General features: G+C 38.6%; 1 protein-coding gene across 6 annotated transcripts in view; it reads left to right on the top strand.

Moving 5' to 3' along the window:
* ERC1 (ELKS/RAB6-interacting/CAST family member 1) overlaps nt 1–12,156 on the top strand; it is a 539,472-nt gene that overhangs the window by 227,049 nt on the left and 300,267 nt on the right. For all 6 annotated transcript variants that reach the window (XM_062194621.1, XM_062194626.1, XM_062194624.1 and 3 more), the window contains one exon: nt 7,455–7,590. In XM_062194621.1, the coding sequence (XP_062050605.1) occupies nt 7,455–7,590 (136 nt within the window). The remainder of the gene's footprint in view (nt 1–7,454; nt 7,591–12,156) is intronic.

Genomic DNA, 12,156 nt, shown 5'->3' with positions numbered 1-12,156 from the left:
GATATGCAGTAAGATACTGTAGAATACCTATATAATAGCTTTAATTAAATATCAAACTTAGTTTTAACTGCAACAGATCTCTTAATTTTGCCTGCCCTTTTCAAAACCCCTTTGCGATCTCAATAAATTGTATCACCATTCACCAAACACCAAGTGAGCTTTGTTCTCTCCTCCCACTTTTCACATTAAATCTGACATTAAGTCTTTTTGTGCCCCCTGTATCTTCAGTTCACCTCATGCTGTAAGCATTATTTTTTGCTGAGATTACTGCAGAGTTTTCTGACTTGTCTTTGCTTCTGCATCTTGCTCCTTGCTAGTTTCATCTCCATAGCAGCTGCACTAAGCACTTTAGGGTAGATATTGTCACTCTTTGCTTAAGATCTTGCTGTGTTCTCTCATTATACTTAGGATAAAACCCAAACTTCTTACCAAACAGCTCTCCATCATCTGGCTTTTTGCTGCCTGTGTGATGCACCACTGCCTCCCCTTCCTTAGGCTCTACAATATTGGGCTTTTTTTCTTTTTCTTTTCTAAAAAAAAAAAAAAAGAAAGAAAGAAAGAAAGAAAGGAAATCAGCCAAAATCAAGCCAAGCTGTTTCTGTCTTCAAAGCCTTTGCATTTGTATTCTTTCTGCTTCTTCTCCCAGATCTTTATGTGGTTCCTCTCTGACTGTTGCTGAAGTAGACTGCCTTACATCCAGTGTTGCTGTGACGTTGTTCATTTTTGCCATAGCACATGTCACTGTGCTGTGGGATGCTTGTTAGTTTATGATGTTTGCCCCCCCCCCTTCAAAAATGAGTTCAGTGAGGTTGGGATGTGGATTTCATTCTCTTCTTTCAAAGTATATATGTAACTCTTGGTAAGCATTCAGTAAGTATTTGTTGAATGAATAAATGAAAGCCAAGTCTTTCTGAAAAAATTAACAATTGGGTTGAGATATATACATATTTCTTTTATACCATAGACAAATATATAGCTTTACCTCAGTTGCTAGAAACTCGAATGTTTATTGGCTTGTTCTTATTTTTGTTAGCTTTATGAACTATTTCTTTGTACCTTGTGTTACATATAAGGAATCACTTCCTAATGCAAAAGACTTTTCGATGATCTACAAAGCTCTTCAGCAGGGGGTGGCAAAAGGGCAGCCTACTTGTGACCTATTTCTACAGCCTATAAGCTAAGAATGGGTTTTACATTGTCTGATAATTGAGAAAAGCAAGAATGTGTGAGACCAATTGTATATGGTTCACAAAGTTTAAAATATTTACTCTTTGACCCTTGTTGAAGGATCTGAGCCTTTGTTACCTGTCTGACCTCATCTACACTGCATTAATTCCCGGTCCACTTAGCTGCTTTGACTTCCCTGTTCCTAAGCAGATCAAGCCCTCTCTATTGTCTTAGGATCTTTGCATTTGCTTTTTCTCCTGGGTGGAACATGCCTTCCTCAATATGTGTATGCCTGAGGCTTATTCTCTCATTTCCCTTCCATTTCCGCTCAGATGTCACTTTCTTAGTGTGCCCTTTCCTGAGCATTCTATTTACAATTAAAATCTCACCACCCATTCTTGTATTCCCAGTATCCTTTCCTCTTTTATTTTTTTTTCCCCACAGGGCTTATTGCCATTTTTACATTTTTCCTTTCCAACAAACATTAAACTCAGTAAAGGCTAAGATTTTTGTCTGTTTGTTCACAGTGATATTCCCAAAGGTAGTACTTAACTATAGTACATAATGAATGAAATATCGTTCATTAGATATTTGTTGAATTAATGCTAATAGATTAACATAACTTTGAGAACCAATATTAGAAAAGAGCTTCTATCAAAACTTTTTGGTAAACATTGACAAACTGCTGTAGGACAGACCTTACATATGTGTAAAATAAGATGCTTGCCCTCAAAGAGATCAGAGTGGTAGTGAGAACAAGCATGGAAATAAATGAAAGGTGAGATGAATTATCATGCAGTTCCCTTGACTTAATAAGGAGTTGAATTGATAATTTTAAATATTCTTGTGGAAGTTTAAGTAAAAAATTCCACATTATTGTTTTACATTGTTTTAAATTTTTACTTATTTATTTGAAAACCAGAGTTACAGAGAGGGAGATGGAAAGGCAGAGGAAGAGGCAGAGAGAGAGAGAATATCTCTTCCATCCTATGGCTCACTTCCAAATGGCCACCTGGGCCAGGAGCCGGGAGCTGCTACCGAAGGGTCTCCCAGGTAGGCGCAGGGTCCCAAGCACTTGGGCAATCCCCAGTGCTTTCCCAGGTACATTAACAGAAGTGGAGCTGCTGGTCTCAAACTGGTGCCATATGGAAGGCTGGCATCGCAAGGTGGCAGCTTTACCCACTCAACACCAGCCCCAAAATTCTTATTTTTAAATCATTCTTGGACATTCGGTACTGAAAATATTGTATCAATTTTTATGTTAACTGAATTTGAGTGGAGCTGTACTTTGAAGGTAAAATGAGAGAGAGAAGGAAAGAGAGACTGTGTGGGTAGGTGAGGGGTGGAATATATATATTCTCTCTATATATGTAATTTTTATATATAATACAGATGTTCATATCTGTTACGTCGTTTTACCTGTAATTAGTCCTTTGCTTGTTTCCATTCTCCAGGGAAAACACAAATAACTGAGTCAAGTTGGAATGTTGTGTTTCTTTAAATTTGACAATAACAGACATTTGTGTGGGAGATTTTTATGATATGTTAACATATTTCACTAGTGTTTTATATATATATATATATATTTTTTTTTTTTTTTTGGCAGAGAGGAAGCAAAACAACCAGTAGTAGTTTCTGACAAATATTGATTATTTAGTAGAATAGCAATAAATTTTGGGGAAGGAAAGCAAGAATAATTCCTTTTCCCAATTATTTAGTTTTCAGTGCTTACATTGTTTTAGAACTTTAAACAATTTATTTTCCCACAGAGTTGCACTTTGAGCAGGCTTGTCAGTAAAGAGGATGTGCTTAGTTAATGCTTAGTTAATTTGGTCAGCAGTGTTTAATCAAAACCTATACACCAATAAGGAACTATGCTATGAGTTGTGCAGCATGAAAATCTTTTTTTTTCTTTTCAACTTTTATTTAATAAATATAAATTTCAAAGTACAACCTTTGAATTACAGCAGCTTTTCCCCCCATAAGCTCCCAGCATGAAAATGTATCAGGCATGAACCTCATACTCCAGAAAGGCATAGTCATAGGTATAATAAAACGTGTATTATAGGCCACCCAGAATGTGGAGACAGATTGTTCAGTTACAGGTTTGGGAGTTAGGAAGGTCAGCAGTAGTTAAGAAATAGACTTTCCTAAATTTGAGTTTGGGTTTTAAGAGATAGAAGCTTAGGGCAGCAATAACAAATAGGGAGGAGCCTGCCTGACTTAGCCTGACTAGAGCAGCGTGCATTCATATCACCTGTGGGTCTTGTTAAACTTCAGATTCTCATTGAATAGGTCTTGTGTGAGCCTAAGTTTCTGAATTCTCCCAAGATCTCAGGTGATGCTAACAATGTGAGTTCATGGATGTCACTTTGAATAACAAAATGGTGAACCACATTTTATAATCTGGTGTCAGAAACCAATATAAATTAAACAACTGGTTCCTTTTCCATCTTGTTTTTTTCTCTTCTTACACACTTATTTGCTCACTTCTGTGTGGTAGTGGATAGTAGATATAGTTAAATCCATCCAACATTTCATTGCTTATTGTAATAGTTGGGAACTTAAGCAGTTGTGAATTTCATTTTAGGATTAATTCACCTTTGAATCACTCTCATTTTTATTCTCTTTCTGCTTAAAGGTTGATAAATTCAAAATGAACTTAACATCTTTTAATTCAGGTTAGTTCAGATACAACAGTAGTCTGAGAGAATTTTAAAATAACATATACTAATCCATTAAATCTTTTCTTACTGGTAGCATCATGTGGTATGAATTTACTAACATATTTGGATTTTCCTATGTACTCAGATTTACAGTACATCTTTTTTTTTCCCAAAGATTTTTATTTTTCATTTGAGAGGTGGAGTTACAGAGAGGAGAAAGGTCTTCTGTCTGCTGGTTCACTCCCCAAATGGCTGCAATGGCTGGAACTGGGCCTATCCAAAGCCGGGAGCCAGGAGCTTCTTCTGGGTCTCCCATGTGGGTGCAGAGGCCCAAGCACTTGGGCCATCTTTTGCTGCTTTCCCAGGTCACTAGCAGGGAGCTGGAACAGAAGTGGAGCAGCTGAGATTCGAACTGGTGTCCATATGGAATGCTGGTGCCGCAGGTGGAGTTTTAACTATTACACCACTCAACTGGGCCACTATAATACATCTTGGTTTGTTGATACATTAAAGAAGTGAAGAAAATTCCCCATGTTATAGATTCTATTATGTATCGGGTTGTTTGTTCCTAAATAAGCATTTAGAAAGTACTCCCTTGTTTTACATTTAACATATATTTTGATGACACTCTTGATACTCTGTTTTTATCCCTTCCCAGAGAAACAGTATTGAAAAATATGTGAGACCAGAATATAATGTGTTTTCATCTGTTCTAGTTAATATGTGAATTAAGAACTATACATTCATTGATGTGTGGGCGTGGTCATTTGTGTGTACACACACACACAGGACAAGAAGGTAGGGTAGAAAGGGGACAATAGGAGACATTGGTTTAATCATGCCTTATTTTGGCAAATCTAGTGGTATTTCTTAACCATTATTCATGAATGCACAGGCCAAAATTGAACAGCATATGTACTTTTATAAAATTGCTTAACCCTGAAGTAGCTCCTACCTCTACTAATTAGTATAGTTAAGCACTGTATAGTTACGAGACAAAATTTTCTACACTTTTCTTAGTTGCCTGATGTAGATGAAATCATTTTCTCATTTGATTTATATTTGCCAGGCAGGGTGACATTGAGAGAGAAAGACACACACATACACACACATACACACACACAGAGAGGTCATCCATTTGTGGGAATTCATTACCCAGAATGTCAAAACAGCTAGGGCTGGGCTCTATATTCCTTGCTTAGCATTTTATCATGTCTTTTTAGAGTTGATGGAGGGTAGTCATTCAATAGTATGTTCAGTATTTGATGGTCAAAACAACCCTTTTTAAAAACCACACAAGTAGGGTAGGAATTGGGGTCAGCTGGGAGCAATGAGTTTCCTCAAGTCTGTGTTCTGAAACACAGCTGAAAGCACCATGACCCAATTCTATAACTTAGGGGTAAAGTTGGATAAAGAAATCACTTACTCTCAGACATAATTATAATAAAAATGCTGAGGAATAAAATTGGCTTTGATTGGATCAAAAGTTTAACCCATAATATTTGCCTGCTAACCAAAAAACACTCAAGTGGTTTTAATTAGGTTCCTTACTCTATGTGTCATAGTGCCCCAAATAACCAGGTTACTGCTACAAGGCGGTGGTGATTGCCAGCACCATCTGGAATAATTCACAGATGCAAGGTGAAAGGAATTTTTGTCTCATTTAAAGTATTTTTTCTCTTAAAACAGAGCAAAATCTTTGTGTTTAATAAATGAATGTTATGAGCAATTTAATTTTGAAAAAGAACAATTTGGTTCATGAAAACAATCTTACTGTTTCTTTTTTCAAATTGAAGACATCAATTTGCTTTTTCTATCGGTTGATATGATGAATATCAGATTTTAAAAATTAGAATTATTAGCCCAAAACATTAAAGGATGAGAATCGAATATAAACATGATATCTGTTTTTATTTCTTCTAGTGGCAGCAGTTTTTGTTATATTTTCTGTGGCAAAATCCTACTGCATATGTTCAAAATGGCAAAAGTGAAGAGATCTGAAATGTGACTTTTGCATAGTGTGCATTTCCATCAGAGAATGAACTTTTCTCTTACTATCTATGTCATCAGTAGTTCACTATTTCCTTTTGAAAGCCTCCCCCCCCCAGCTTTACTGAGGTATAACTGACAAATGGAAATTGTGTATATTAAGATGAGGAACATGATGCTTAGATATACCTATACATTAGGTAGGATTACTACTTTTTCTCCTTTGAGGTTCCCCCATATACATATATTTCTTTGTTTGATGTGGTACTATGTGTTCTGTGTGCTTTCATCACTCTTTTGCATTCTATTGTTGTTATTCCTGTGGCTAATTTCAATGCTCTTTCATGGAGTTTTCTTCTGTGTGGTTGTGTTTACTGTTGAGTCTGTCTTTCTTGACAGACTTTCTTGAATGTTGCAGTTCTGTTGTTGTGTTCTTCACCTTCAGAATTTCGTGTGTGAGTCTGTGTGTGTGTGTGTGTGTGTGTGTGGCCATGGTGCTGGTGCTGGTGCTGGTGCAGTTCTATTTCCTTATAAAACTCATTTTGTCCAGGCAGTGTTTTCCTATTTGTTGTCCATATTCTCTTGCTCTTTATTAAGCTTCTTTAAAATGATTCATTTATTTTTCAGTTAGTTAATAGATCTCTGTTTCTTTGGAGTCTGTTACAGATTTATTAGTTTCCTTCAGTGGTGTATTCTGTAACTATCTACATTGAAAACTGAAAGTGTCTACAGAAAAATTATTACAATTAACAGGATCATTTTTCAGTTTTACTTTATACAGCAATCATATGAATATCTATGTCAGCGAAATGCCATTAGAAAATACAGTTTTAGAAAAACAATATCACTAAACTAATGTATTTGGGAAGTGTTTATTAGTTCGTGGAGCCTTAGATGGAAAGTTGATGGACGACAGGTGGACTTTATGCACTGAAGATGATTGAGCTGTCACTCCCTTAACTCACTGATGAATCTTAGCCTAACACTGGGAAAACTGACATCTGATGGAAGGGACTATCAGTCACATAACACCTTCATTTATTTTTCTTACTTAACTAGTTGAAACCTACTGTATTCAAATATTTAAAGATATTCCTCAATATCAAAAACAAAAACAGGGCAAGAGATTGAGGAACAAGTTAAATTCCAGCATGAAGACGCACATACACAGAATTTGAGTCATTTGATAGAAAATTGCATTTCTTTAAAGAAACAAAAATCCTTTAAAAAAGGGGGGGGGGGTGGAGGGGAGGTGGTATGGGACTCTTCTCTAGATAATAGAAAACTGAAGGACTTTTTTTTTAATTTATTTTTTTGGATCTGAGTCAGTTGCTTTTTTGTCGTTTGAAACTTTCTCATTCCTTTCTTTTGTTTTATGATCATTCAATTGTGTTCCATAAAGTACATGATGAAATTCATGCTCTTTAGAGAAAAAGTGAAGTGAACCATCATTGTGCACAGTATGCTACCGGTGATAGGAAGGAATTTGAAATTGAGTGAATTTTGCAGCTGGAATTCTTTGTTGGTTCCAGCTGTCCCTTCCATGGTGCTTCTACTGCAAGTCTGTAAGTAAACATACTCTTTCCCAGGCATATGTATACAAAGCTTGATTTTTTTCCCTCCTATCCACAGGCAAGTGAAAGACCAGAATAAGAAGGTTGCCAATCTGAAGCACAAGGAACAGGTGGAAAAAAAGAAGAGTGCACAGATGCTGGAGGAGGCGCGGCGCAGGGAGGACGACCTCAACGACAGCTCGCAGCAGCTGCAGGTTAGAGCGCCAGGAGCATCTGCAGGGACTGGGTGAAGAGCTTTCATCCATAACCGCATGTTTTCTCTTCATCTGTATCCTCCTCTTTTTTCTCTTTCTAACCCTGCTTGCTGCCTTCCTCTCAGGCCAACTGTTTAGCAATAAAGGAATGACTTTAAATAGAAAAGGCAAGTTTTATTCCACAGCTTTTTGAGGACACCTCAGCGTAGGAGAAAGTTCATCTTGCTTCAAGTTGACCACACTTAATTGGTAAGTTCAATGTCAGTTTAATGAGTGGGTGCTATTAACCTTCAGGGTTGTCAGTATCACTGTTTGCCTGTTCAGTTCCTCAAAGTTATTGCTGATCTTGTCTGTTTGTTTTCCTTCCTTTTTTCTATGATTCTTCCTTTCTCTTTTCTTTCTACTGTTCTTTCCTCTCTGTTTTTTGCCCTTTCCTCTTTCTAAAAATTAAATTTAGAGGGAGTATTTCAGTTACACTGGATGTATAAACTATATTTTTTCACTTCAGTGAGTGAAAATTTATGTGTAAGACTAATTACGAATAGCTTGATTAAACCAGGCTCAGTAACAATAAGTAGCAACTGCCATGTGATAAGTGCCAGTTATGATCCCAGTATTTGAAACTAGGCCTTGGCCATTCTCCCATCACCACCCCCACCCCCACCCCTTTTTTAAAGGCTTTATTTTATTTATTTGAAAGGCAGAAGAACAAAGAGCAAGGGAGAGACACGGTGAGAAAGATATGGTTCACTTCCCAAGTGGCCTAACTGGCTGGGGCCAGCAGCCCAGAACTCCATGCTGGTTTCCCACAGATGTTGCACAAAGGCTGCCTTCCCACACACGTGAACAGGGAACTGGATCAGCAGTGGAGCAGCTGGGATTGCGACCAGCACTCCAATATGGAATTCCAGCACTGTTGGCATAACCTGCTGTGCCACCATGCTGGCCCTAATGGGCATTCCTTTCTTCTAACCTTCAGTATAATCCATTAGAACAGGTAGTTGTACACATTTTTCAGGTAAGGACATCTCAGAGACATTACATTACTGAGATGTGTGAGCTTTTTGAGTGGCTCAGCCCTGACTGTAGTGCAGACTTCCTGAATCTACAGCTCGCCCTCTTTGTCTTCTGAATGGAATTTGGGTTTTAGAGAATAATGCCATAAACTGGCTGGAATCTCTGAAAATCCTGGTGAGACTTCTGAGCCACCAAGAGATTGTTTTTTCTAGCTTCACCTTCTAATTTGGTATGATATATGAAGTGTATATGCCACAATTACATAAATACAGATTCTTCACTGGAGAGAGAGGGTTTTTGGAAGCCATTTTTAGCTTTATAACAAGTTCACTTTACACATGAAGACACTAGTTTTTACTTTTTTCATTCCTCTTTTCTGTAACTTACTTTAGACTCTTTATAGGAAAAGTATAGATTTCCCTAAATGCATCGGTTTTTTTTTGAGAAAAACAACATACTATGTCTCACCCTTGCTTATAACATTTAATATTCCTATTCTTCCTCCTTTTATTTATTTATTTTTAAAATTTTTTTTTTGCCAGGCAGAGTGAACAGTGAGAGAGAGAGACAGAGAGAAAGGTCTTCCTTTTTGCCATTGGTTCACCCTCCAATGGCCGCTGCGGCTGGTGCACTGCACTGATCCGAAGCCCAGAGCCAGGTGCTTCTCCTGGTCTCCCATGCGGATGCAGGGCCCAAGCACTTGGGCCATCCTCCACTGCCCTCCCGGGCCACAGCAGAGAGCTTGACTGGAAGAGGGGCAACCAGGACAGAATCTGGCGCCCCAGCTGGGACTAGAAGCCGGTGTGCCGGCGCCGTAGGCGGAGGATTAACCTATTAAGCTGCGGCGCTGGCCTTTTATTTATTTTTAAAAAGATGTATTTGAAAAGTAGAGTTAAAGAAGAGAGAGAAGGAAAGTCAGAGAGAGAGAGAGAGAAATCTTTCATCTGCCAGTTCACTACTAAAATGGCTGTAATGCTCAGGGCTGTGCCAGGCCAAATCTAGGAGCCAGGAGCTTCTTCTGTGTTTTCCATGTGGTTACAGGGGCCCAAGCACTTGGGTCATCTTCCACTGCTTTCCCAGGTGAATTAGCAGGAAGCTGGGTTGGAAGTGGAGCAGCTGGGACTCAAACCAGTGCTCATGTGGATGCTGGTACTGCAGGCTGTGGCTTAACCTACTATGCCATAATGCAGGCCCCCTTTTCCTCCTTAAAAAAAAAAAAAAATCTGGGGCTGGCACTGTGTTGTAGTGGGTAAAGCCGCCGCCTGCAGTGCTGGCATCCCATATGGGCCTGGTTCAAGTCCTGGCTGCTCCACTTCCAATCTAGCTCTCTGCTATGGCCTGGGAAAGCAGTGGAAGATGGCCCAACTCCTTGGGTCTCTGCACCTGCATGAGAGACCTGGAAGAAGCTCCAGGGTCCTGGATTTGGTTTGGTTCAGCTCTGGCTATTGTGGCCAGTTGGGGAGTGAACCAGCAAATGGAAGACCTTTCTCTCTCTCTCTCTCTCTCTCTCTCTCTCTGCCTCTCCTTCTCTCTGTGTGTAACTCTGGCTCTCAAATAAATAAATAAATAATTCTTTTTAAAAAAAGGCATTTCTTTAAAAAAAAAATCTAATGGGTGCAAAATCTTTCATTTCTCTGATTACCAATGACAATGAGTGTGGTTTTGTCTCACATTTTTATTTGTTTGTTATTGTACCTCAGACTTCTCTTCCATGGTAGGTTTCTCCCCCATGGATTTTTTTCCTTAGTAAATAGTCCCATTTTGAGGTATATATTTAGCTGTAAATATTTCTAAATTGTCCTGTGTTTTCATTTTTTAGCTGTCCATTTTATTTTATAGTATTTTATGTGGTGAGGGCATCTTTTTCTAGTAATTTCATTGGAGTGTTTATAGTGAATTATTTCATTTCTCACACTTTTTAATTGATATCTTTGGATTTTATGAAATTGTTTAATAATTAGTGTATTTCTGGGGTTTCAAATTAACCTTTCTTGAACTAAGAGTGTGTTATTTTTAGTTATAGAGAATAATTTATTTTATGATAAAGCAAAATGGTCTTTATGTTAGCCCCCTTTATATACAGAAGATCAATTTAGCATGTATTAAGTAAAGCTTTCATATGTTAGCCCGTTAACTGTTAGATTTTTCTGCTGTTTCTTCCCTTCATCCTCATTCAATATGTTTTTTAACTGCCAATCTGTCTTTGTAAACCAAAAGTGCTGTTTATTCTGGCAGTTATTGTGATAACACCAAAAGTGTTTTCATATGTATCTCTTAATTCCTGTTTAAATTGAGAAATAAGTTAAGATAGGTTTTATTATTTATTTATATTTTACATATAGAGGAAATCTAGAGGAATCTTACATCCTCCCCAAGTTTCTTTCATTATGTTCTGTAATGATAGTGCTGTAGGACCAGATAGTAGTATCTAGATATATGGGTTTTTAAAAAAATATTTATTTTTTATTTATTTGGAAGAGGGGCAGGGGTAGTGGGAGAGAGGGAGAGGCAGGGGCAGGGGCAGGGGCAGGGGCAGGGGCTGGGGCTGGGGCTGGGGCTGGGGCTGGGGCTGGGCCATGCCGAAGCCAGGAGCCCAGAGCTTCTTCAAGGTCACCCATGCCAATACAAGGGCCCAAGCCCTTGGGCCATCTTCTGCTGTTTTCCCAGACACATTAGCAGGGAGCTGGATTGGAAATGGAGCAGCTGTAACTCAAACTGATACTCACAGGGGATGCCCACATCGCAGATGGCAGCTTAACCTGTTATGCCACAATGCTGGCCCCTCCAGAACTCTTAATTTTGCACAGGTGCAGAGGCCCAAGCACTTGGACCATCTTCTGCTGCTTTTCCATGCTCATTAGTAGGGAGCTGGATTGGAAGTGGAACAGCTGGGTCTGAAATCGTTGCCCATATGGGGTGCTGGCATCTCAGGCGGAAGCTTAACTTCCTACGCCACAAGGCTAGCCCATAGATACATGGTTTTAATGCTAGTTGAGTTGGGGTGAGTGAGCAGTATGATACATAACCATCATGTTCAGGTGTACAGTTCCAACTTGGACTTAATATGCCATTTAATTGAAATATTCTGTTATTAAGACTTGGTGATCTAAAGTATTTAATATTTGTCATACATAATTATCTTACTGTTGTCATTTGTCATACATACCTCAATTGGAATGATTTTTGTTATGTTTCAGAGTCTTGTAGAACAGAAAAACTATATTTTTAATTTAAAGATTTTCTGAATTTTAAGATTTATTTGTTTATTTTAAAATCAGAGTTATAGAAAGAAGGGGAGAAACACACAGAGATTTTTCCATCGGCTGGTTCACTCCCCAGATGGCTACAATGCCAGAGCTAGAGTCTGGCTGCAGCCAGGAGCTTCATCTGGGTATTCCATGAGGGTGACAGGAGCCCAAGCATTTGGGCCATCTTTTGCTGCTTTTCCCAAGTCATTAGGAGGGAGCTGGATCAGAAGTAGAGCAGCTGGGACATGAATTGGGGCCCATATGGGATGTCAGCATCACAGAGGGGGCTCTGTCTGATATG

The sequence above is a fragment of the Lepus europaeus genome, chromosome 6 (genome assembly GCF_033115175.1).
Source record: "Lepus europaeus isolate LE1 chromosome 6, mLepTim1.pri, whole genome shotgun sequence".
Classification (NCBI taxonomy): Eukaryota; Metazoa; Chordata; class Mammalia; order Lagomorpha; family Leporidae; genus Lepus; species Lepus europaeus.
This window is presented reverse-complemented; position numbering and strand designations above follow the sequence as displayed.